The sequence below is a fragment of the Crocodylus siamensis genome, chromosome 13 (genome assembly GCF_052110815.1).
Source record: "Crocodylus siamensis isolate JL-2025a chromosome 13, ASM5211081v1, whole genome shotgun sequence".
NCBI lineage: Eukaryota > Metazoa > Chordata > Crocodylia > Crocodylidae > Crocodylus > Crocodylus siamensis.
The window spans coordinates 28,176,863-28,204,478 of record NC_143407.1 but is presented as its reverse complement, the minus strand read 5'-3'; the positions used below and the strand labels follow the sequence as shown (position 1 = coordinate 28,204,478).

The following is a 27,616-nucleotide window of genomic DNA, read 5'->3' as shown; positions in this document are numbered from 1 at the left end:
AAATAAAACCTTATTTTTGGAAAGCAGAATGTAGGGAAAGAAGATTTCCTAGAGTCACGGCTGACTGTGGTATATAGTGTAAGTCCTGGAAGCGCAGGGTCCAGGAACTGTGGCAGTCTGGGTGAGGCAGTAGGACCTTTATAGGCCTTAGACCTATGCGAGGGCAGTAGTATGACTGTTGTTTCTTTCCCCTAAATAGCCTTTTATATATGTTTCTGTAAATAATCAAGTGTTGTTTCCATACCACAAGCCTCGTTAAGATGCTACAGACTGCATGCAGCAGCTCACTTGCCTTCAGCCAGTGCAGTGGTTTATGAGCCACAAGATAATGGCTCACCGGCAGATATGAGAAGATGAGCATTGGGCTCCATCCTGTTTTCAGCCCCTGGGAGAAGTGGCAGCCATCCCGACAGCCACAAATTAGCGTCCACTTGTTCTATTCTACTCTGCTTTTTTCTAGTGAAGAAAAATCAGCTTTCTTGTTTAACCCACACATCCCAATTTTGGAGGACTGATTTGGAGGGGAGGGGAAGCTGTGCCCGGTACATGAGTAAATATGGTACATCAGTTCAAATGAGGTTTTATTTGAAAGAAAAATAATTTCCAAGAAACCCTTTCACATAGTTGTGGCTGAAAATTTTAAGTGACTTTTAAGAAAGCCTAGCTTCAGGAAAAATGTTTGTTTGCATGAAATGGGGGAGGAGGAGCAATTAAAACAGGAATATCCTGCTTGTACTTTTTGCAGCTGAAGCATTGTTGTGTTGTACTTGCCTGGGGCGAAACCAAACAAAAACTAATTTATTTTCATTGTCTAAGCAAAGTGTAGTGTTTGAAGTAAGCCGTAAATGTAAACCATGGAAATAAGACTAGCCATCTGAAATCCTTTCAGATATAGTTGGGCAGGGAGTTCACAATGTGAATAATGTAAAGAAAAGGTTTAAATACCAAATCAATCAATACCTTAATGAAATAAATAATGCAACTTACCTAGCATCTTTCATCCCTGAATCTGTACGCTGCCTAAAAATGGACCGTCATCATCATTCTTCCTTTACAGTGGGGGAAATGGAGGCCTAGAGTGCTTTTTTTATTTTTGAGGGATGTCCCACAATGAGTCAGTGTCTGATCTCCTGACTTCCAATCCAGAGCCCTTTCTATTGGGTTGAAACAGTGTAGGGATAGAAAGAGATTTGGATCGTGTATGTTCATTTGATCTCTCTAAATATCTGTGCCCTTTTTTAAAAATAGTGATACAGTTCTGTTTTTAAAAAGGAAACCAGCCCACATTCACAAAGTTAGTCTTTTACTAAATACCCGGACTTCAAAGGAGCTACTCAAGGCTTTCACAGGTAGAACAGATCAGAACGTACCTCCAAGTGTGTGACATCTGAAGGACTTGCGTTAAATAGTGTAGCTACAATGCATGACTAAGCAGTTCCATTACTGGCTTTTCAGATATAATTGACACAAATAAACTGATGCCCTTTGGTAAATCAACTTGAAAACCCCTTTAAAAGCAAACAAACCTATTTTGGCAAGGTGTTAGATGTGCATTACAGCTTCCTTGTGTAATTTAAACATTATTGAAGTCCAAGTAATATGCATTTTTATTGCAGGGAATTTGATGTAATAATGGGCAATTTAAGACATTTGCCATAGGTCAAGACTGGTCTAATTTTTTAAAAGCAGAGATCCTGTCACTTAACAATAGATCAGGGACACTTTGATAGCGCCCCTTTCTTCTCTTGTCATTTTGCACAGAATTCAGTTTAATGAATTTTAATCAGCGGAAAGTTGGAAGCAAAGCAAGTTCTCTGGTTCATAACAATTACATTGATGTTTAAGTTTATTTCAGTGACTAAGCAGAGTAACTCCCACTTTGAGTTAACTCTGTCTTGCTCCATAGCTGCTTGCAATAGAATAGTTGTTCAGGCCTTTGGTAAGGAACCAGACTGAAGTGGTAGAGACTCTTGTTGTGTCCTCCTGAGAACCAGTCAGCACAGGCTTTTTTTCTTTTTCTTGTTAAGGTATTTCTCTCTCACTGCAGTTATAAGCAGCTCAGCACAAGTGATTTGTATTAAAAAAAAAAATGTGGTGAAAACTTTGCTTCATTAAACCAGTGTGAAAATCCATGGAGACTTTGAAGACGTTACTCTGGCTTTATATGCATATCACCAAGATTATTTAAGATGTTTTTACCAAGACCATTTAAGATGTTTTTTAAAGAGGCTTTTGAAGGCTATTTATCAGAAAACTTTTTGTAGTATAGTTAGCAGGCTGAAAACATGCCAACTCAGGACTAATTACAGATTGGTGTCATTGATATTTCCACTACAAATAAATTTATGTAAGAGCTACTGTGTATAAGACAACTGTATCCTCTTATTTTTAAAAAATGTTTCTTAGTAAGAACTGTCTTAATACCATGTTGACAAACGTGAGACTGCCATAATCAACTACGTACTTAATCATCAACTATTATTAAGCCACATTGACAATGCTAATTAACTTAAGTTTAAAGAAGCTGGGGAAGTTGAATGTTTCCATGCTTCTGTAGTGCGCACTGCTAAGTTGATTTTCATTGATTTGTGTGTGAGAACTAATTATTCATCCAAGCGCTTGGTTATTCCACTTGCTTCTGTGCTTTCTTTGCTTGTAAATGATATCTTTGAAGTTTATTAAAGGAATGAATCATGTTGTAGCTTCCTAGGAATTTTTCCCCTCTCTAGTTATACATTTTTCATGCTGCTCAAATCATAATCTGCATAATGAATGAGAGTAAAATATTGCTATACAAAGCTGCCTCTATACAGCTGAACCTTTGAGATGCATATCCCATTATTTGCGTGGCTGGTTGCTTTAGTACAAGCACATTTAAAATCTTTTCCCAACTTTCAGTGCAGGGTTAAATTAATGTACTTTCCTGTTCAGCACTCCCCCAGTGTGTCTTCTATTTTACACCTGTTACCTCGCTGCCATTGAGATACGATACGCTGCCTTAATAACCTTCACTTCTGCAGATTAGTGGAGGAGGTCTGCCATAAATTAAAAATGTGAAATATAATTGCTACCGAAACTTATGCACATCCTAATTAATGTGATTCCGTTTCTTCTTAAGAACATTTTCATCAGTGTATGAGTCTATTCTGCTACGTTGTCTACCTTTTAGGCATTTACATGGTAAAGACATTGTTTTGTTTACTGCTGGTCATGACATCTTCAGTTTTAATACAAGCAGGATTAGGTCCTGAGTGTAATATTAAAGGACTAAGGGGCATAAACATTTTGCAGATGCAACTATATTTTTTAAAAGAATGGAAGTGTTCTTCCCAGCGAAATGCGTGAGAACTCCAAACATCATCATCCATAAAGTTGTGCATGGTCTGTTCTAAAGGCACTTGCATGATTAGCATTTGTGACCAGAATCAGATACCTTGTTTGGATAGTAAGAATGATAAAGCTGCCAGTGGGAGTTGCAAGAGACTTTGGGATTTATTCGGAAGCAGAGCCAAGTGCACTGCAAGTGTTTTTACCTTGAGTGCATGGCCAATTTTGCAATTTGACAAACTAAACTAGTTTTGTGTATGCTTGATGGATTTTACTGAAAGAATATGTAAGCCACAATCTACATTTAAGCAAGCATATAAGTATGCTGGGCTTTCTAGTTGTCACATGTTGGTCAATCGGCTACAAATGTCAGCAGTGTTTCTCCTAACCTTTGAGACAAAGTCAGAATAATCTGAATAGTGTGCCCTGCTATAGCAAATGCTTTGCATGTGTGTGTAATATATAGTAAATGTTCAGCACTGAGAAATACTATATATTGGTCTAAGTACAAAAAGGTGAACTAACAGCAGATTCTTTAATGAAGATAGCTCAAGGATGATCGTAGTCTTCAATACCTCCTAATAGATTTCCTAGTCTCCAATACCATCAGGAGTTGTGTGACAGAGGACTTACAGGATCAATCTTTTAGATGTGTGTCAACAGAGCAGTTGAATCTTTCTCTTCAGGTACTTTGTTTATTAGCAAGAGGAGTTGATAATAAGTGATAAGCAATGGCTGGGAGAATTTAAACACATTATTTCCTTTTTAAAATGCTATTTGTTTTTAACCTGAGCAGGGAGTCGCTGATTTTTCCACCTTCCCCTCCCCCTCCCCCTCCCCCCATCTCTTGTCTTCTACACTTACGGTTTGATCCCGCAAGATGCCCAGCAACTTCTGAGTGATGCCGAGTCTCCTGAATTCAGTAGGAAATGAGAGAGCTTAGCTTCTTGCATGATTGAACCATTTAGTCAGAGTGCTTTATTCTTGTATCTGGTTCCTAACTTGGTTTTTCCAAGGCTGCTTCCTGCATGCTTAGAAGCTTATTCTGGTAGGGGAACTTGACTTTAATTCTTTCTGCTGAGAATCAAGGTCACTGAACACCTGACAGGATCAGGCCTCCAGTGCCTTGCTGCTGAAAACCCTTATACCACTCAGTTTGGGGTGGCGGGGTGAACGTGGGAGTGGCATATTCAGTATTCTGCATTTAAAAAAAAAACCTCATATAGACAGCACAAATAAAACATGTAAAACACTGAAACTGGTGGTCTCAGTGTAAGTAATGCTGCCAGGTTTGGGCTAGAGAACTACAAAACAGGCTTTGAAATGTATAAGTCCGGGTTTAATGTGCTTGGCAGAAGAAATAGAACTCTTTTATCGTATTAAAAATATATATATTTCATCTGGCAAAGGCTTTGTGTTTCTACTTTCACCTCTGAGCCAAGGTTTGTGTCTCAGTTACAAAGGCTTCAAAATACAGATGTGGACGGGATTGTCATGTCTTTGAGCCATGTGATTTGTTGTAATAGGAGTCTGTTTGGTACCTTTTAAATTGTGTGCTCATATAACTGAGCAATTCAGATTTTTTTTTCTTGTCCATACTCCTGGGAAACGAAGAGAATGGGGGAAAGAGAGGGAAGAAAAGATCTTTATTTTGCATCACCACTGTTTATAATAGCTTTCCTTTGCTTCTGAACCAGAGAAAGTCAGAGGAGTATTTCTGAGCTGTGAAGTCAAGAAAATTGCAAGGGATAATTAGAAAGGTTGGGCATTGAGAGTGAGGAAGGGACCACTGGATAAGATTCATAGATGCTAGGGTCGGAAGGGACATCAAAGGACCATCAAGTCCATCCCCCTGCCAGTGGCAGGAAAAAGATGATAGTCTGGCATTTGGGAGACCTGGATTCAAGCCTTTTCTCCACTGCTGGTTTCCTGTATAAACTTAAGCATTTACCTAAGCTCAGATCCGAACAGATGTTAGGCGTACTAGTTCCTATCCAGGGGTTAAATCCCCAGTTGAGATCAGTAAGAGTTAATGTCTGTATACCTTTGTGCATCTCGGGCTTAATCATTTTGTGCTTTGTGTCCCCATTTGTGGAATGGTTGTAGTAGTAGTTCTGTACTTCCTTAGGTGCTGTGTTGATGAATACAGTGAAGAATGTGAATTGCTCAGATGTCAAAGAATTGAACAGCATAGTAAATGAGTAATAACTGCATAAAAAAGACCTGAAGAAGAATGTGCTGCATTTGAAAAGTTATCTAAGTCTATTCCAGCTGTGCAGTTGGTCCATCAGAAGATATCGCCCACAAAAATCCTTGCCTCTTTCATAAGAAACACACGAGAGCAAATCAAAACCCTTCCAAATTTCTTTATCAAAAGGCAATGTCTCAATTCCTTTTTCTATAAATATAACTCCCTTGAATTCAGTAGAGTTGCAAGCGATTTGCACTTGCTTTAAATAAAGTGGGCAGCCGGCTCCATGAAACCTCAGGATTTGGGACTTGAAACCCAGCTATCACTGCTTGTTGTGTGCTTACAAGCAGTGTTTTTCTTTTGAGGAGCTTAAAATGCAGTTTGCCACTATCATCGTTTTCACGGTTACACTTCATCCACCCCTTGCTCCCCTTTTAGAATTTTGAACGGTTTTGCTCAGTTGTCTCGAGAGTCATTTCACACTTCATGTTTTTGCACAGAAGATTAGGAGACATTTTGCACACTTCTCCCCCCCCCAAGAAAGGTGATTTAAAAAGCTTTCTCTTTTCTACAGAGTCTCAATGCTGGTGTTTGTTACCAGATCTTCCACTTGCTTGTTCTTAATTGTAATACATTTCTTTGCTGAAGGCTGATCTTCACCGTAGTTTCTATCATTGGCAGATCTCGTGTGAAGATTAAAGTTGCGTGGGGTTTAGACAGAGGTGATCCTGCCCAGAGGAGAATTGGACTAGAAGATTTCTTTAGGTCCCTTCCGGCCCTGTTTTTATCTATGACGGTAGTGTGCAACGCCAGCCAGTTGGATATGTCCTTGAATAGGTCATGTGCAGAGAGGTCCTGCTTCTGTGAAGACACAGAGTTCAGTTCAAGTGGACCAAGCAACATCTGGCTCATTCTCTGTCCTGTGGCGGCAGTAACTTGCTTGGGCCTAGACCAAGAGAAAAAGAAATGGCATGATTTTTTTTCGCCATTGGGAAGCTCCAGGCAGTAGGTAACATGGTTAGGATCGGTTGAGTCTGTTTTCCTCTAAGTTTTGTTGGTTCTTGTTCACTGGCAAAGCAATCTGTTTCTCTGTGCTATGGGTCCCATGTCTTTGGTTATTTAAGGGGAATTCTGAATCCACATTTATTCCACAAGTGTGAAAATACTCCATTTTTGTGTAGCAACATTAGAAGAAGATAAGATTCTTGCAGTAAGGATGTTTAGTCTTTGAAGGTTTCTTGGTTATGGCATGGTCATTAGCCTGCTAATGGAGTTACAAGCCTTTTGTTTCCCTTCTTATTCATTTCAAGGCATGAAGAATCCTATTTATCGTGAAGCATATGTAGATTCATTAGGGAAAATGAGAGTGCATGCTTTGGCCTTGGGAGGGCTTTTCACTTTCTTACCCATTGCAGCAAGCCTTCACTTTTTCAGCCCTCCAGCACAGTATCTCTCAGGTTTAGTTGTTGCTGCTCATGTTAGTATTCTGTCTGTGTGGTGTTCTGTAGTTCCCTATCAGTTATCTTATTGTGACTAGTCAGGGAGAGCAAAGACCAGAAATAGGTAGGAAAATATTTATGCAGAAATGGCAAGTAGCGAGTGAGATGCTTGTGATCCCAAAGAGTTACCCAAAGGGAACAAAGCAATTTACCAGCGACCTACCTGCTGACTTGTCGTCATTGAAAAAGTCTCTGGTGGCGTGCAGTAATGTTAAATTGGGCCTTGTACTGAGTGTTAATTCCAAAACTAGGACATGGTTACCCCTTAACCAGTAACAAATGTATTAGCCCATAGCAGTTACAAGTTTAGTGTTATAGTTAGTCAAAAGCAATACAACATGCTCGCCACCCCAAAATTTAATGAACGCAACGACCCCGGGTGATCAGTCTGTGAAATCTTGTCCAGGCTTCCCGACGCCGTCTGAGTTCTGAATCTTGGATCCGTGACCAGATCTTTCAGGAGTAGGTTTCAAAGGGTACAATCTCTCACCCCTCTTTCATATACCATATAGCTTGCATTTCTTACTACACAAAATTAGCTTAAGCTGTCCTCCTAATGTGTATTAATAATTTTGCTTCCATTTGCCCAATATGGTCACTCTTAACTAGAATTTTCCATTCTATGGTAATCTTTCCATTTTTAGGTGGGGGTAGGTTTTGCTCTGTCTGTTCCCTTTTTGTCCAGACTATATTTATTCAATGTAGTTAGCTAACCTCCCGATTCATTTTCAGTCAGGGACAGTGTTTTTCCGTCACGCCCCTTTAACTGGGTGCAAGTTTTGACCACAGCTTAAGCTAAGCCCAAAGGTCAAAACCCAGCCCTAAACGCCTTTGGGTCTAAATGGGTCTATCTGTCACCGTTTGACGCAGCAACATAAGATGGTTTCCAGTTCTTTCAATGTGGAGACTTTGTGGAAGACAAGTAGGGATCTTCTAAGTTCTCTCCACATTCATTTGTGGCTGTGTGGTCTATCCTTCTTTTTAGATAAGATCACAGAACACTTCTATGGCCAACACAAAAAAAAGGAATAGTATAAAGGTAGTGGGTATGCTTTTAGGCATTACATTTAACAATAGAAATGAGGAGCACCAACACTACGTGACCAGTCAGTTCTCCTTTCAGCACACTTTGGAATATGGGCAAGAGTCAAGAATTCATTTACATGAGTGTAGGAGATTTGCAGATGTCAAGGCCCAGGGCATCTCTGCTTTCTTCCTGTGCCATGTTGCAGGTTTTTTGAGGCTAGAGTTTTTACCACAAAGACCGTGAATTTTAGAGGGTGTTTGCAGGGGTGCTTTACAGTTGTAGAATATGGGAAGGCCAGAATGGGATATTGTCATAGAGCCTTTTGGACTTTTATTATTTGGCTGCTCTTTTTCCCTTACTCTCTCGGGCATTAAAGCCTGTGAGGTGGGAGGAGGATGTTCTTCCCAGCTATACAAAAAGGGAAACTCGTTTGCTCAACATGGATGATGCTGACTGAGCCTTTGGTAGGGGAAGGATGCTCTCCTCACTCTTCTACATCCCTGTCATCAGGCTGTTCTTCCCTCTCCAGAGCAAACTGTGCTAGGTAATGGGGAGTTGTTATGAAATGGATGTTCATCTGCAACGTTTGCTGAGAAGAATATGCATCGATGCTTCCCTAAAATTATGAACTGGTGACACAGGTGCTGAATAACAGCTTCAAAATGTTTCAACAGGGCGTGACCTACTGTGGAGAAAGCTCAGCCAGCAACTTAACCATGGCCAACGTCCCCTGGCACGAAGAAGTGGTGCATTTTGTTCAGGAGTTAGCCGAGCTTCTTCCTGACTATGAAATCGCGTGCGAGCATGAGCACTCCAACTGCCTCCTGATAGCTCACCAAAAGGTAAGGGATCCTTATCCCGATGTGTGGAAACAGGCATCGGATGGAACAGAATTTGACTCCTCTCTTTCTGTAACAAGAAGTTGCTGAGTCTCAGCAATTGCTGTGTCCCAGCAAGTTCTCTCCCTAATAGAGTTGACTTAAGTCTTTTTTTTTTTTGATATGCTTTAACAGATATCCCACAAAGCCATGTCCATTTGTTTTAAGATTCCTAGGGGCTCTGCTACTGCTCTTGTTACAACCTTCCCCAGTGACGCAAGTAAGAGCTGGGAAATATATCAGAGCCCCTAGAAGAGCATTTAGCTCTCCAAAAAGCAAATGAAAGTATTTGTCATGGTCCCATCGCTTTGAAATTTTTGACAGCGAGAACAAATTGCACAGGGTTGTTTCTTCCCAATCCCCTGTTTCTTCCTTGATAATGTTCATCAAGGAAAGCAAAAACCCTAATGTAGCATCCCACACTGAGTAGCATGTCTTGTTATGTACAGAAGACAGTGAAGGGGCCCCGGCACTGGGAACAGTTTGCCTTATTTTTTTTCTGACTCATTAAAACACCTGTCAAAGCTGTAGAGATCTTTATTTCTATTGCTCAGAGTTGGAGTAGCAGGGAGGACTGTTTTTCCTCCTTGCTTTGAGATAAACAATTTCTATATGAGACAAACTGATATGTCCATGATAAACGTGGAAAGATCTTCCCTTAGAACAACTTGACGTTTCTGGTTTTCAGGAGCGGAGCGGTCCTTGCAGTACATTTCTAGAGAACTGTTACAGAAAACAAACATAAAACAACTCTGTCATAATTTCATACTCTTTCTCTATCCATACAAATGATAGATAAAAGGCCCTGAAACTACTGTTGGTATCATAACAGCGGCAGTAGTCCAGCACTCTGTCAGGCACTGAAGTACTTTGCAGGCCAAGCATGTTTCAGCAGCATATATATTTCCTTTGAAACGTAGGTTTCTTATAAATGCCATCAAAGTAATTTGAAATGTAAGTGAAATGCCAAAAGCATGATTAATTTTTAGGGATGCAGGGTAGGAAAAATACCAAGTGTAATTTGGCTTCTGAATTCTAGAAAAAACTAATAGGAAGATTATGAGAAGTGTGAAATAAAGAATCAGCTAGACCACTGATGTAACAGCTACTTGTTATGTGAATGGTCATTGTTTTGCTATTAGTGTAGCCTGTCCTTATGGGTGCCATTCTCTGATTGCTTGCTTAGATTGTGAAATCTTATTCTTGATTGAGGCTATTGTACGTGTGTGTGTGTTGGGGGGGGTGGGGGGCGTTCTCCAGGCAGCATGACATCAGATGATCAGTCCGCATCACAATTCGCAGAAAATCAGAATTTATTTTTGATTGGTATTTTTATTGCTAACTGTAATTGCTGAAAACTTCTCTTGGGAAAGTGCAGAAGTTACCACTTCTGTTGAGAATCCTGAGACGGGCTGTTTTATTGACTTGTGGCACCTTGAACTCTTCCTTGGTTTCCATTTTAAATCCTGTCTGGTGGTCCTGGTAGGTGTGCTGGAATGAGTCGCTCAACAAAAAAAAAATCTTTTGTGTTCCCAGGTGAAAGACTGGCTTAGGGAATGAAAGGAAACAAATTCCCCCTTAGGTTATTGATACATAATTTAAGTAACATCCTTATTAACAGTAACAAGCATAGACTGATACCAGCCCCCGGGGAATTCTGCAACTGTTTTGTTTTCCAAATCCGTTAGGAGAGGGCGTCTTTGGGAAGCGATCTATACTTGAGTACGAAAATAACTAATAAAAAGTAAATTTATTTCCATTCCTTTTAATTCTGGATTTCAGGCTCCAGTGGAGAATAAAATTTGTCAGTGTTTTATTGGCTGCAAACCAGTGCTATGGGAGCCATCAGCCTGCAGTGAATAATTACAAAATGAAAGGAATCTTTAAAATACAAACCAGAGGAGGTGGGGGAAAGAGGATAGTAAAAATCATTAACAAATTTAATTTGCTTCATTGTGTTCTGCTAGATAGATCTCAGTTTTATTATGTTCAAGTTAGTTTTGGTGTTTGTGGGGGGGGGGAAGGTGGAGGGAGAACATCTTTATTGTAATACTAGTATGTTCAAGAGTCTCAGAATGACAGAGAAATGATGCTCTCTGCTAATAATACCTGGCTTTGTCCTTAATGAACAATGCCGACTGCAAGCTGCTTGTGGAATCGATGAATGCTTAGGCTCCGAATCACTTGGGGCCACGTGTTTAGGTTCTGAAAAAGGTAGCTGGGCATCATCCGACCTCAGCTCTTTCCTGCCCAGGGCAGGGGGTTGGACTTGATGATCTACTGAGGTCCCTTCTGACCCATAAAATCTGTGAAATCCACTGGGGTTTTTTATACTTTTTTAGGAAGTCCATGGGAATTGGGTACCTAGAAGCTTTAAAACAGGGGTGTCAAATTCACCTTGTGCCCTGGATCGGATCTGGACTGCAGACCTCTTTGTGAGCTGGATCCAGCTGGGGCACGCGGTGGTGGTGGCAGCTCTAACTCCAGCCTGGGGCATGAGGAAGCGGCAGCTCTAGCTCCGACACTAGGAGGCTCCTTCGTGGGATGGCAGTAGGGCAGTAGGGCTGGTGGCTGAGAAGCTAGGGCCATGGTGGAGGTGCTGAATGAAGTGGCTGGAGGGCGACCAGGGCTGTATTGGCCCCTGCTCACTCTCCTGCTGCTGATTGCCAGGTTTGCTGGGGCCCAAAGCCCTTGGATTCAGTGGCACCTTCCCCCCAACAGGCTAGATAGAGCTGCTCTGCGGGCCATGGATTTGACCCTGTTTCAGAATATCTTCCTAGACGCATCAAGCATCTGGGACACCTGAACACCTTGAAAAGCCTGGCACTTCATCTCATAAGTCCTACTGATCTTTCAATGAGAACTTGGTTTCTAGTGCATCTGTCTCTGGAATATAGGAATTGGATGCCTTTGCAAGTGTTACGTTTGGGTCTCAACTAAACCTCTCGTTGAAGTGAATGGAAACACTCTCATTTATTTTAACAGAGGTTAGACCTAGCTGTTACTAGTGCATTGTCCAAAAGGATTAGAAAATACTTGATTATTAGATTAATATAAACCTGTAGGTTGAGAAACTGATTCTTGCGCCTTTTTGAGGTTGGCTGGGCACTGACTGTTGTAGGACAGTCGTTGCCATCAAGTAGCAGCCTATAAAATGAAGGAAGGAAGCCCTGAGTCCCACAGTGTCCTTAGCTGTCCTCTGTTTCTGTTGTCCAGTCTGTGGTGACATTTCTTGTAGCTACTGATCCCAGTTGTCTGTTTTTCCTTGCTCTCCCCTTCATTGCAGCCTCGTTTCTTAAACCGATGACCTCCATCTCTCCTTGCTAGGTGCCTTGAGAATTCCAGCTCTCTCCTTTGATTTTTTTTTTCCTTCCAGCAATGTTGACATATTATCAAGTAATTATATTTGCTTTGTGGCAAATCCTATAAACAGAGAAGTACAAAAATCTAATTTATTACAGTACTTTTGAATTAATTGGCTGAGATATTGAGACAGCCACAAGTTTATAATTTAACAATTAATTCTAATAACCTTTCCAGTGAGAGAACTTAGGCAGCTGGTTTTTCCTTGTGTTGTAACAATAAATGTATCCTTGACACAAATGGAGTGAGTGACTAATAGGAGGGGAAAATATGCTGCAGATGCCTTGCAGCAACTATCTTTTTTGAATGAAAGGTACAATCTCCATAATTTCTCGAATAAAAGTGTATGTTCCTTTTTGTTGAATTGGCTTTACCCTGGCATTTACCACATGCTCCATTGTGCTGCCGCCCTTGCTTGCCAATTGTATTCCCTTACGTTCATTTAAATATCTACCTCGCTTTTGTGATGGGTTTGTTTTCTAGCCGTGCCATTCCTGTTGCGTTCTAGTCAGGGGTTTCTCGTTAACACGATTTGTTTCCTGCTTTTCCACTTGGCGTTCAGGATTTTTTTTCCGGTGGTTTTTGGATATGCATGGATCCACAATATGTCCCAATTGAAATATGCTATGAGCTCCTTCCCTGCTAAGATAGATCTGAGTCCTTTGTGGTCCCAGATGAGATCAAGGCTTGTTTCCTCAACAGTGAGGCTTCACATTGAGGTGGTCCACTGGCTATTTAGTCTAGGGCCTTCATCACTATTCCATCGTTCGGTTGTGCTGCACGCACGTAGGTGTGAAGTCCACCTTTGTTAGCCTACATGTGGCTTCTGTCATGTAGTGTCTACTATTTTTATCTAATAGACAAAAGGGGTTCAGTTGGGACTCTGGCAGGAGCAAGTCAACAACTGGTTTAACTGGTTCAAATGTAACGGCTTACGTTACAAAGGAGGCCAGGCTACATGATCAATCGGTCCATGGGACATTTAATTGAGGCATCCCTTACCAATTGCAGTTCTCTCTGAAGGAGACTCCAGAGGTTTCAATAAGAGGATGCAAATAGGTTGCTTTGTTCCTTCCTGATGAGCTCTCCTGTACAGAGGGAGGACAACATGCTCACAGCAGGTTGCTGCGTGTTGACTAATGAGCCATGAGCAAAAATCTCTGTAACGTTTTATTTACAGCCGGGCCTTAATGGTCCTACACCTTAGAGATCCCTTCCGGGTTGTAAGCAACCCCCATCATCGCAAACTGTGTAATCCAGGGTCTGGATTATATCTCTGCCTGTTTCTGATAACAGTTCTTCAGCGTAACTCAGCCAATTGCAGTGGGATTGTATCTCAGAGGAGAATCAAGACCTCAATTTATCATCCCCTGTGAAAAGGTTACTTTTATTGGAACAGGGAATAAACTTCCCGCTGTTCACAAGAGCCGTGTTGTTCCCCACCCATTCAGCATACAATCCACGTTCTCAAAGGCAATACTAATGTGGGCATGGCGGCTTGTAATTTAATGATTCCTGAGAAACTTTTCATTGCTGCTCTCGAGATGCAAAGCTGGGTCTGCTGTGCTTGATCCGTTAGTTATTAAAAAAAAAAAAAAATCACAGTTATTCCAGAAGTAATCCATTTTTCATCCGTTAGAATTAAAACTGTCCAGCTGTATCTTTGGCTTGATTGGGAGATGGGCTGTTCCATAATAATGCGGGTATGGATTTAAAAAAAAAAATCTATAGCACTCAATCTTTGATTACGAATGAGCCACCTAAGATTTTTAAATTTAATAAATAGAGGCAAATAAATTACAGAAGAGAGATCCCGCATGGAGACGGCTTTAGCATTAGCGAGCGGTGATAGAGGTATACTAGTGCAGAATTTCTTCACTTTTTTTGGACTGCAGTAATAAATTTATAAGACTTGACAGATGCCAACTTTTAAAGAATGTCTGCAACTAATAATGTAGCCTATTTATTGATCTAAATCGCTTCAGCATATGGCCAAGAGCCTACCTTTAACCAGCAAAAGCTTGATGTATAATTGGTTGAACACTTCTCGTATGATAATCTTTTCACTGATGTTGGTTTTTCAGATTTCCTGAAGGGATGTATTTACACACCAGTATTATTGTCCTGAACATTCAGTGTTGATCTGCGGACTTTCATTTTACCTCAAGGGGATGATACCTGATGAAATTCTCATCCCTACATGCCATCCATACTGTTAGATTTCATAAATTCCCTTTCCAGCATTTGATTTGATTCATGTCTTTCTTCTAATTTCTTCCCTTAAAGCCTGAACTTTATAATTGAAAATAGACAGTAGGGGATTAGAAGATCTGATGTAGGAGAAGCCTTGGTTGGAGTTATGTGTCTGCCATATTCTTCTGGCTTTCCATCAACTCCCGTTCCCTCACTCTCACTGTTCGACAGGTATACACTCTGAGACTTGACTAGTTAAAGAAACTGTCCATAATAACTTAATGAAACAGCTGAGTGACTCAGACAGATTTCTATTCGCAGATGGTGGAAACAGCCTTGTTATAAAATTTGCATAATGTAAGTGCTTTGCACTCTCATTATGTTTAATCTGTTTAATGCTGCTTTGTGCGAAAGTATAAAAGCTATTTTATTTATTAAGATGGCTTACTGTCACAAATTCTAAATGAAGGACCTAAAGCTTCAAAGTTGAGTGGGAATTCTTCCTGCTAGAGTTCTGATTTAACAATTTTCTTGGTGCGCACTTTGACAAGAAAGAGCTTTTGCTTTATGCTGAAAAGGTACAGTATAAAGCTAGCGGCATAAAATTGTTCCACCGCAGAGCCCTAATAACATGGCAATATATTTTAAATAGCAGATTTTTCATGAAATAATTTTGTACTTGCCTACCTCCCACTGAAGGAGCTCATCAGTCTTAAACTTTTATAAATTAAGCAGTGCACAGAAGAAAAGGAGGGGGCAGTTACATTTTCATTGTGCAGATGGAGAAAGAGAGGCATTGGAAGATGAAATGACAGGTAGGTCGATTGAGTCAGATCTGTTTGTCTGCCTGGGGTTTTACACTGTCCTGAATCACAGTTGTATTTGAGTAGTTTCTGGCTCCTATTCTTCTGCTTTAATGACTAGACTGTACACTCCTGTCTGGTTTCTAGGCTGTATTGTATGACAGATTACACATCTGGGTATCCAAAGTGAAAGGCTGATAAACAGAGGCTTTGCAATCCTGGAGCCTTTGCACTGGAGAATAATATGCTGAAATGGACTTGGATTCATCAGCAGTTTTAGCCCTCCTGCTGTCAGGTCTTGGAGAATGCAGGTTTGTTGTAAAGTTAATGTGTCTGGCCTCCCTGCAAATATCAGGGAGGAGGAGACTATGGGCAGCATCTCTTCACATCTGTACCACGACTTGGCTACTAAATGAAGTGGCACTCCTCCTAGCCAAGGACAACACCTGCTTATGGTGATCTCTGGGAAACTGGTGTTGGTTATTTCTCCAGATCTGGGTTTATTTTGAATCTATTCTAATATTCCATTAATATGTACTGGGATCCAAGAGTGGTCCATGTTTCTGTCACTGTTTTGTCGTCTAAATATTCTTATATATAAAGCATTTGGAATGCATTTGTGGTAGCGATCATCTTAGATGACTGCTAGCCCATCAGTGGGCTCACCTGATTTGAGATATGAGCATTCCTACAGGCTATACAGTACAGCTTATAGAGCTATAGGAAGATGCTTGAAAATGCACAGTACCTTTTTTCTAGCCTGTAAGAATATAAATGTATAAGTATGGGACTAAAAAAAGCATTTTAAGCTTTGTGTGCACATCAGTACTCACCCTACCTTTGGTTTAATGATTAATGAATATTTTTAAGCTCAGCAAAGAAACCATTTGAGTGAAAGCACTGAAAAGGGGGCTAATGAGGGAAATGCTGATGTAGTACTTACTGCCTGCTGCTCTGACTAAATCTTAGAAAGGTTTCAACATTTTTTGACATAAAATATTTAAATCTAAGAAGACTTCAAATTTAAGCAACCCTCAGATAATTAGATTCAATTAGTTATAATTTTATACATGTAGAATCTAATTATTGGAGGGTCATCTTAAATTCATTCCCTTGTGGGGAAAGCAGTGGCAGGGGCAGGTAGTGGGGAGGCAAAAGGGGGAAGAGCCAGATGACCTGGCTCCTGCCCCTTGCCTCCACCAGTGCCTGTCCCTTTGTCGCTTGCCTACATTGCTACCTGTTTTCTCCTTCCTCCCCCATGGTTGGTCCTGTGCCATGTAGGTCCCTTATTGCCCTGTGCTTCGATGCCGGATCCCACACCACCCTATGCTGCCGCTCCAGGTCTTGCACTTCTACATACCTTGCCAAGTGGATTCCTGCTCCCTCTTCTGAATGCACTTTAACTTGACACTTGATCCTAAGATGAGGCTTCATTTTCCCCCTATGTTGAATGGGGGAGAAAAACCTTGTCCTGGAACTGAGTAAATGTGGTATAACTGAACTAGGAGAGCAGGTCATTTTGTGACCATGTATGTTTTCCAGTGAAGGCTTTATACTGTTGCATTAGAGGGACATCCTTAAGGTTTGCAGGCCCTAAAATAGCGGTATTCCTTTATGTATAAAATTACATTGATGGTGGAAAGGTATGACTAGTTCTCCAAAACCCCAATTGCAAGGCTGACATTCTTGCTTCAGAGGTGAGTCACTAAACACCAAAGAGCAACACCACATGATGATTTTCTTATAGGCTGCTATGGATGCGAAAGGAGCAGAGTCCCAGCTCAGGGCACACTCATGTGAGGTACGGTTTTCTGCTCTCATGAAATCAGGAGTCTGGGAAAAGACTAGCAATAGGATGACACTGGGTGTGTACGCACATGTATACGTGTGTGTGACCTTGATACACCCACTTGCTCTGCTGGCTGCTTGTGTTGCCTAGTCTTTCTGTTGAAATATGGTCATTTGGAAATGGCTAATAGAAGGACAAGGGGAGGAGAGTAAATTTTCATGTATTTGCTGAGAGTGGCAGATGAAGAAGGGACAGCATGGAAGCAAGAATCAAATGCTGGATGTGCAAGGCCTCCCCATTTATCGTTGGCTGGTGAAACATCCTCTTCTAGCACCCAGTGCTGTTAGCAAACTGGGAAAACATTAGTAGAAAACGCATTGCAGCTGGGTTTGAAAATGCTAGATGTTAGAGATAGAAATGCTCTCTGACAGTGTCCAGGCCATCTCCCTGCCAATTCAGGACGGTTCCCTCCCATGTAATCCTGGAGCCGTAACTGTGCTGCTATAGCAGTGCCACTGAAGCAGACGCTGTCTTTTCTGCTAATCCCTGAGTGGTCATTATGCAGTCTGAAACACTGTGCATGGGTGATATAGACTTCAGTTGCGGGACTGGGTACCAAACCATGCACCCCAAGACAATTAACAAGTGATGGAGAAAATGTAATGCCGGGGGGTTTTTCTCTCCCTTCAACACTCCGTTTAGTGGCAGAGATGTTGGGTAGACATACATGTGCATTTGATTCCAACTTGGGACCAAACTGAAATACTATACATTTATTGCACTTCATTCGCCATGGAAAGTATTCCACATTGCCTAGCTCTTTCAGTTCTGCCTTCCCAACAGTCTGCATGGAGAGGACTGTAATGATTGCCCTGGGAAGGGCAGTTTCGCCCACGAGAAGGTATCTCCTTGCAGCTCAGGATTTAACCCTCTAAGTGGAAGAGCTGCAGAGTAACCTTAACTGCACTGTTCTGGTTGATTTTCTGATGTTGCCCATACTATTTTCTCTCTCCTGAGCCTAATGGTTTGAAATAGAAAGAACTGCCAAAGTGAATGGATGAAGAGAGACTTGATTCCTTGGTCTAATATGTGTTCCTCCAAAGAGAATGTAATGTTATCCTTATTAGGACAAACTAATTGATTTTTGGCCAACTTCCGTTTTTCAGCTCGAGCATTTCATATGTCACAGTCTCTGTTTCTCTTCTGTATTTTACCCCACCATATAAATCTACTGTGACTTTTATTTCTCTGCAGTTATGCCTGTCTGGTGGAATATAGTATATTGTACTACTACATTGTATTATCTCCAATATAAATTCTTTATAAAATAGTTACTAAAAAAAATTGCTTATGCAAATAGGGTGGCAAGAGAAGAAATATGCAGCGCAACAGTGTGCTGTTATCCATGTCTGACTCTGTTCTTTCTTTCACAAATTTTCATCATTTTCCATAAGAAATGACTCTATTTACAGCTTCAGGAAATTGAAGTTGCAGCAGTATCCATTAGCTTTTATATTGTTTGGTATGTGTTTTCATTGCTTAGACTCCCCAAGTCTGGTCCAGAGTCCACTGAAACCAGTCTGGTGGGATTTATCGTGGGACCACTTGTTCTTCCTGGGAAATAATTTAATTGCTACTCTTGGGTAAAACAGAAAGGGGCTCAGCCACTGTGAAGCTGAACAAGGTGGCAAAGCAGTCTCTATGGAGAGAGGGAGATGATCCAGCCTGTGAGTTGAGGAGCTCTGAGATAAGAACCCTTGGAGCAGCCAAGCCTGAGGGTGAAAGTCTGAGCTGATACTTCTGTGATCTTTGTGTTACAGCCAACGCTCTGGGAGAGAGGAATTTGCGCTGTACGCACAGAACAGACTTGGGTTTAGAGCTGGCTAGAAGAGACAGTCTCACCGAAGCTTTATTACTTTTTTTATTGAGCCAGCTAAAAAAAAAAAAGGTTCAGCCATTTGTCTTTTGTGCGTGTATTTATTACCTTAAACGCCTGGCTAGGTAATGAGAGAAACAGTAAAACTCCCAGCAGTACCAGCCTTTGAAATAACATTGTTTTTTGGCATTATCTTGGCTTTGTCTGGATGCAGAAAGACTATTGGAAGCCTTAAATCTTTGCTTATCTATAAAATCATAATTTTATCTGCAAATCTATGAGGGCAATTGAAGCTGTTCCGCACCCCAAATTTATCTGCCTTTTTTATTATTATTATTGTCTTGGAGGAAATAATTGGTTTCTCTGACACACACTGTGCTTACAGATAACTTCCCTATTTCTGTGTTTTATTGTTTTCGTATCTCTGCACTAAAAATATTTAATAACGCTTCTTAACTTGCTTTGGTAGCAAATATCACAGAAACTTGGTTTGATCATTTTAATGGGGACATTGTTGGTACGTTGGTATGCAGAGACCTCCCATTGGGTTTATGGTCCTCATTGTGCAAGGGGCTTCAGGTGGGAAGACGTAGCCAAACAGTTCAAAATCTAATGTCAACCAGATCGGGTAAATGTTTAGTGTTCATAGGTTCAAGCCACGTAGGCAGCCCACATAGTTCACTCAAGCCCCTTTGGATTGTCAAGTTCCAGTTCAAATGGAGAAATCCCACCATGTGGGGCCAGCTCTGCTGGGAAAGGAGCTTTGGGAGAAAAGAGTTGTATCCTGGGGAATTGGTGTGATGTTATATAGCTCATTTGTCTGTTTAACACCAAACCCGCAGAGGGATGCCATTTTTGCTCCTTGTCTCGGCACTTTGCTTGCGCTCAGGTGGGTTGGGGAGCCTCGCCAGCCCTCACTGACCTTGTCTGGCAACCTTGCCTCCTCTCCTTGCACCTGCCGCAACCTGAATACAAATACAGTTTTGCTCCTTGTTCCTTTGTAAGCCTGTGACACTTGGGACGCATCTCATGCATGTAGCCACAGCACTGAGTGTTTCATTTGCAATTCTAGACTGGTTTGCCTGCTTCAGTTAGGATCTTACCTGGGTCGGCGTGCATTCCCATCGAGCCTCTCTGAAGCTTTGCCTGTTTGACCTCAGTTGATTTGGGCTTTGATAGGAGCACTTTTTTTAGACCCTTCTCACTTCATTTTTCATAGGAATAACAGAAATGCCATTTATATGCAGGCACTAGTCGGTTTTAGTCCCTGCACACCACGTGAGGCAGATTGATACGTCTCATAATTGCCTTCAGTCACGGCTGCCTTCTTATTCTAGGAAGGGGAATTGTGCGGTTTGGCACTTCCTTGAGGATTTGGGGAGCTCACTTTCTGTAGCTTCTGAGGAGTGGCGCAGTGCCCCAAAAGTACTAGTGCTGCGGTGTCCCAGGTGCTACTTGGGCCAAAAATGGCCCATGTGAGTTAATGTTTTGCCTTCTCTTTCCCGCACCAGTTTTCTAGAGTGCTTTTAAAAAGGGTCAGGTCCCCCGGAAAAGAGCAGCTACAGCAGTGAAATACAGCTCTATTGAAGCCTGAGAAAAGTGGTTCATTTTGTTTAAAAAAAAAAATTTAATTGTGTCCCAAAACTCATTTAAAATCTCATCTCTAAGAGACAACTATGCCCATCTCAGCTGGATGACAATGATGGCCTATTGCTCATGCAGCTGCTGCTCACTTTGAAAAGGACAAGGACATCAGTGCTAACCCGTTCATAAGCTTGTGGTTTTAATCCACACGTTCCTATTAAATTGAGCGCTAGTGAAACTGAATCACTATTGATTGTCTTGCCAGTACAGAGGTCTGCGTTGGGTTTGTTCATCTTGAAATAGTTTTTGTCCAGTGTATGCTGCAGATAATACACAATGAATTACCATGTTATTACCTAGCTTAAGAATGTGACCAGGCTGAGACAGGGTTTGCCATCTGGCCTGTTGCTGAATTTTTTAATCCATATCTTGGTTTTCATCTTGTCTGGATGATTTGTGCTTAAACAGTTTTTCTTATTATGAGATTGAGGACAAAGTTCAGCAGCTGCTGACCACTGTTTAAAAAAAAAAAAAGCCTTATTGCAAACCTTCTATTTTTTTTTAATCTTCTAAGATAAGTGCATCCTGTTCGCTTACAAGAAACTAGTTTTGTTGAATTAGCCATGTGCTCAGTTGGTTTCAGGCCTCAACTATTTCATCTTTGATCACCATTTGTTAGATTGTTCTTTATCTTCCCTTCTGGGCTTTCAGTGGTTTTGATCAACTCCCTATGCTGAGAGTGCTTCACATAGTCTTTCCTTCTGCGTTAAACAGCTTGCTGTTGCACTGCTTCATGTTTAAGGCTGCTCTGCCAACGCACTTGCTTAATTTTTTTCCTTCTGTTGCACGTGTATTTTCTGTCAAGTTTTTTGTAGAGTCTGGATATATTTAGTGAAATTTCTTATAAATAGCTTTTTGTCCTAGGGTTTTCAAACCACTTTTTGGTCATTAATTAAGCCTTGGGATACTCTCCCATGGCACAGGTAAACATATGAGTTGAGAGGGAGGAGATGAATGAAGTATGGAGAAGATTAAGTATCTCGCCACAAGTTGCAGAGGAGTCCATGAGCGTCCATGTGGACACAGTGCAAGTATCAATATCCCTTTTGCCAGCTGCTTCTTGGGAGCATTTCTTTTTTGTTTAGCAGCACCTGTTGTCCCAACTTAGATCAGATGGACTGCTACAGGAACATAGGCAGAGAGGGCTAAGCAGCTTCCACTTTATACAAGCAGCGAGGGAACTACAAAGGTTAAGTGACTTGCCCAGCGTTGTATAGCAGGTTAGTGACATGCTGAGAATCCAGGGGTGCCTGTAGACGTGCCCTGTAATTACAGCACGTCAGAGCAGACTTCATTACTCGAGTCTGCTGCAGCATGCTAATCAGCATGCTCCAGCAGCCTCCACATCTCGTGCATCGGTGTCCCTGCGCTTCAAAACGGTGGGAGGGGCATTGTAACTAAAGCCCATTCAGCGAGTTTTAGTTAAAGCACCCCCACTGCCATTTTGAAATGCAGGAATGCTGATAAATGAAACACTGCGGGCGCTTGAATTAGAGTGGCTCTCAGAGCTGCTCTAGCTAAAATGTTTCTCTGCTTCCCACCCCCAGAGCACATGTAAAAATGCCCCAGGTGTCCCGGTTCTAGCCCAGTATCCTGTTCATGACATCACAGTGCCTTAGAAGTAGCAATAATGGCTCCACTAAATGAAGGCGCCTTACTTTTCAGCTGTACACGTCACAACAGATGCCTGACACAGCCTTCATATAACTGCATTTAAAATGAATGTTGAATAACTTGAGGAATCATTGCTGCAATCATGACTCTGCAGTCTCCCAGGCCTGGCTAAGCTAATTATGTTGAGGACTCCTCATGCAGGTATTCTCCATAATTAATTATAGGGGTAGCACTAGATTAACAGTGGCAGGCTTTTATTTGGAAAAAAATGCTAACATCAGCAACATCCACAGGTTCCACTCCCCTTCCCCACTTCCTCCACTGCAAAAAAAAAAGAAAAAAAAAGAAGAAAAAGCTTTTAGCTACTAGGCATGGACTCAAATGCCTTATAGATGCATAGCATTCCACTTTAAACAATCCATGGAGCTGCTACGTGTTCCTTTATTTCTTGAATGGGCTGTGTAATGAGCTCTTAGCTCAGATAAATTCCAGTTGAGGAGTCAGCCAAGGCTGTTGCTAAATTAGCATGATAGGCTTATTAGACAAATGTAGCCCAGACTTGTCAAAATACACAGTTCTTAAAAATATTAGCACATCAGGAAAGTCATGTAATTAAGCCTTTTTCCCTTTCTCCCTTCCCTGTGTACTGGCCTCATTTAGAGTTCACCTGCGTGTGCATGCACGTGCACAAAACCTCCCCCCTTCTACCTACCTCTGTTTCCTCTGTGCTGTTTCACTTGTTCTTGAACGTCCTCCAACTGGTATTACTGTTTCCTGCCAGGACCTGTGATCAGTGTGGTACATGGCATCCTCCAAACTGCAGTGCTTGGCTAATGTTTTGTAATATTTAAGGCTGCAACAGACTTTTTCCAGCACTTGAAATGTTGGTCTCCAAGTCAGATGAATACCTGGCTAATACCTGGAAGTGGAAGTTGGCTTTTGAGTAGAAACCAATTGCTGAAGGTGAAATTTTCCTTCTGTGGAAGCAGCACCAAGTGTTTGTAAGACTTAAAGTACGTTTACTTTTGCCATGCAGGTAAACCACCCAAGGAAACAAACTGCCTTTAAGATAATCTGCTGGTAGGGAGCACTCTGTTTTAATGACTAGAGCAGGAGCAACCTATGGCCCCTGGGTTGGATCCGACCCACAAAGCAGAGCTGCAGTAACTGTTCAGGTAGCAGAGGCAGCTGCCTAGGGCAGCAAATTGAAGGGGACAGGAGAAAGTCTAAGGCAAGTTGAAGGGGGCAGGAAAAATTGCGCACACACCTTGCAAATGCGAATCGGTGGCCGCCTCGGGAGTCTGGGCATGTGCAGAAGCAAGCAGGGCAACTCCAGTGCTGCGGAGCCGCTGCTCCAGACCGCTGCCTGGTGCCCACCCTCGCCAGGTCCCAGGTATGTTACAAGGAAGGGAGGCAAATTTTCACCTGCCAAGGGCATTAAAGATCCTTGTGCTGCTTCTGCTGCAAAGCCGTTGAATTTGGCCTGCAGAGCAGGGGCTTTGGTGATGTTTGGTGCTGGGTGACTTCACCCATATTGTGCTGTGGCTGGATGGCAAGGAGAAGGGGCAGCAGCAAGGTCCTAGCGCTGGCCACCTTTGACCTGAGCTGGGTCATTCCAGCCTGCCGTTGGTGTATGCTGTCCTCTCTTGGACTAGAGCTTTAAGAAAAGTGGCTGTCCCACATCTGTGTGCGCTGTCAAGCCTTAAGATGTGAATCAGAAAAAGTGAGTTCCCGTTTCTGGTGAGTAGGACACTGCCTGCTATTTTGTGCGTTCAGCCAATATCTGGTTTCTTTCCCCCTGCACGGATGCAGCATATAGGGAGTACGAAATGTTGTAATTTGCTGACCAGTTTAAAAATTGTACCTGGGGTTGTCTTAACACGTAGATATGATTGTTTGAGTACTCTTCATAACTCTCCAGGATAACAAGACAGATATTCTTTTTCTCTTCCAGTTCAAGATCAATGGGGAATGGTACACGTGGATTGATTACAACCATTTTCAGGAGCTGGTCCAAAACTATGATGAGAGCGGAGGATCTAAGACTTTCACTGCGGCAGATTACATGGCCAGAACTCCGTGCTGGGCGGTTTTTGGCTCCAGAGAAAGGGGCTTCGATCCTTTGGACACTAGATATCAACGGAAGAACAAGAAGGACATCTCAGGCTGTTGATGTTGTTCAGATGGGGTACTGAAAAAAGTTGATTTTTCCTTCCATAGCATAACATGGATACAGAATATCCACACAGAGTGTCCCTGATGCTTGATTGCTACAAGGAGACCAGAGACTTTTATAGCCCCTTTTCCTTCAATTTCCTCTGACTCCTTGGATTACAAATATTTTATGCTTGTTTTTGTTTGTTTTAATCTAGTCCAAATGATCCAGGTAAGCAGTTGACTGGCTTTGGCAGGGTGCCATGTAATTCTTGCATAGACTTTGCAATTAGAAAGCAACGACTTGTGACCCATACAGTTTGGCAGTGGCATTTTTTATTTTGTTGCTGCACTCTTCACTGAGGAGAGAGCCTGACATCTGTTTGGTCCTTGTTCCACACCAGTTGCTATTAAAAAATAAAGAAGATTAATATGGAGCCCAATCTAGCAGGAAGTCTGGTGTCCACTGAAGTTTCGTCTAGTAGCACAAGTCTTTCATACTTAGATAAGTCTCGTCTAATGTCATGATACTTTTAATGACTTTTAAAACTAGTTTTACACCCTGTCCCTTTTGAGTCTCCCAACAAAACATGTCATGTAGCTCTTCTGTACCAAGTCATGCTTTCCTTATTTACACATGGTGTCCAAATGATTTCAGTGCCAATTTGGAATGAGGTAGGTTCTCAGGACTTGATCTTCTCAGTCAATTCGTAATGGATTTAAATTTGAATCCCTAATTTAGATGGAAAACAAATACATCAGGTCTTAACACCCAAAGCAGCATTTTCTACATTTGAGCTGAAACGATGAATGATTGAAAGCAGTCAGAAACTATGAGGAACAATGTATAAATGTTAATCTCTCAAACAAGGTCATTGGTTAGATTTAACTTTTTCATTGAATATTCTGCCGCGTCTCTATTCAAAACCTTTCAGCAGTTTCATTTTTTGTAAAAACCTTTGATGGTGCAAGAGGAATTGGGGTCTGATTATGAGCTTCCTAACACTGGAGGAAATAAATGGGAACACTGTGGAACTGGATTGAGGTGCAAACCTGTCAGTTGATGTTAGTTGAGACTGAATAATGTGTGGAGCTTCTGTCTTGCCACAGAAATGTAAAGCCCCCACAGAAGGTGAAGTTAACGCGTGTTTACGGATGCTTGTGTCAAAAACAGTGGGACACGTGGTATTTAGCTATATTCTGAGATTTTTTATTTTTAAACTGTTGCTGCAAATTTACATTTAAATAAATGTTTTGGTGTTATTTGTCATTGTGGAAATCATTGTTTTCATCTGCTGATCTCTGCTGTTCTGTTGTGAAACATGCCAAGCCATTGCATGAAAACGTGCGGTAGGAGGGCAGGACACCTTCCTCAGTAAGCTGAGAAAATCACTGTGAAAATGGCTAGTACCAGCCCTTCAGATGGTGCCAGCTTAGACCAGCTGAAAACATTGGTGATACATGAATACAAAATCTGGGTAAAAGACTTTGGTACTGCCTGTGCTGATAATGAGTGGGATTGCATTTGACCATATTCTGTAGCTTGTAAATTCAGGTCAGAATGTAAATCTAAATTGTTTGTGATGTAATACAGTAAAATCTCAGGCTTATTGTAGAATCCTAGAAAACGAGGGTTGGAAGGGACCCCCGAAGGTCACATCTAGTCCAACCCGCTGCTCAAAGCAGCACCATCCCCAACTAGATCATCCCAGCCAAGGCTTTGTCTAGCCGTGTCTTACAAAACCTCCAGGGATGGAGCATCCACCACCTCCCTGGGTAACCTGGTCCAGTGTTTTACTACCCTTCTAGTGAGAAAATTCTTCCTAATATCTAACCTAAACTCTCCTTCCTGCAACTTGAGACTGTTGCTCCTTGTTCTGTCAAGACACATTCTGGCCCTGTGTTAAGTTGAGCTGTGCTTCCCGGGCTTTTTAGTATTATCAGCATCTTGTCAGTAGTTTCTCTTGGGGTTTTTTAGTGTGGCATAACATCACTTGGCCATTTTACAGAAGTACTGTGGGTTTTTTTTTTTTAGTAAGTCTTCCCATAGCTGGCAGTATTTGAACAAGAATTAGTAGTACTTCTGCCTTAGAGCATGGGCACATCAGCATTAATGGGATTTTTTTTTTTTTTAAAGAAATAGAATCTTTACATTTAAAAAGAAGATTCGGGAAGGACAGTAGGAAATAAAGTATGAGATTTTTCGACAGCCTCTTGTGTTTGCATGGTTGAGTAAACTGGATGCTTATCTTGCTGGGATCCTATGACCCCAGCTGACTTCCTGCCCTTCGGGCAGTGGGGCTGGACTCGATGATCTTTCAAGGTCCCTTCCAGCCCTAATGTCTATGAAATCTATGATTGTACTGTGATTATTATTTTCTATATGGAGGCATGGCTGAGGTTTTTTTTCCCCTAATGGCAATTTAAATGTTTAGTGCGTTTGGCTTGAAGGAAAAGAAGAATGAACACTCTAGGATCCACATGTGTGAAAGGAGGTTTGGATCAGAGTGGAAGCTGCTCCACTCCATCTTTTCTCCATTTTTGTTTCCCCCTTAACTCTGCAGAATTGTCCTCAGGCTGCGAATGGCAGTGTTTTTTGAGAGAGTGATATCTAGTAGGTACAAGAGGTAGGCAGCGGGATTCAAACTGTAGTAGAGGCTGCCACTCTTAAGGTCTTGAGCACATACAAATTGCAGACATTATGTGCCTCGCTTTGCGTATTAAATTTGGGTGCAATAGTGTTGATTTGCTCTTGTGCATTGTTACAGAGCTACAAGTAAGAACACTTGCATCCCCAAGTCCCAGCCCTCAATGCAATGCGCTGGGCTTTAGGCTACCTCTTTTTATATTAATTGGAGACTAGAGCTCATCTCTCTTTTGATTCTATTAAACTGCGACTATATTGGATTTACATGTATCAAGAAGAAATATGGTGGTTGTTCAGTGAATTGTAAAGGAAAGATAATTAGATGGCATTGATTCTTTAAGCTATTTAGAAACTCATAGCATAATGCTGTTGACATACTTGGTTACAGTAATAATCAGAAAACTCTCTTCAGACAAGGCCTTTGAAATGATTTTTTTTTATTTCCTTCTTGTCCTTCTTTTCTTCCACATTTAAAAAAAAACAGTCTCCAAATCCTAGTTTGAAAAGTAACTTGGTGGTTCCCATTTTTCATGGCTTTTCCTAATAAATTGTCTAGGGATGAATGCTTATTTTCTTTTTTCTGCTCATGGATCTGTGCTACAAACATTTAT

At 41.5% G+C, this 27,616-nt stretch overlaps 1 protein-coding gene across 2 annotated transcripts in view; it reads left to right on the top strand.

Annotated features, from left to right (window-relative positions):
• The window catches only part of LOC149854125 (S-adenosyl-L-methionine-dependent tRNA 4-demethylwyosine synthase TYW1-like), a 133,324-nt gene extending 107,703 nt beyond the window's left edge, over positions 1 to 25,621 (top strand). For both annotated transcript variants that reach the window (XM_090025008.1, XM_090025007.1), the window contains exons 15-16: positions 8,719 to 8,886; positions 24,159 to 25,621. In XM_090025008.1, the coding sequence (XP_089881134.1) occupies positions 8,719 to 8,886; positions 24,159 to 24,377 (387 nt within the window). In that variant the 3' untranslated portion in view covers positions 24,378 to 25,621. The remainder of the gene's footprint in view (positions 1 to 8,718; positions 8,887 to 24,158) is intronic.
• The last annotated feature ends 1,995 nt before the right edge of the window (positions 25,622 to 27,616 follow it).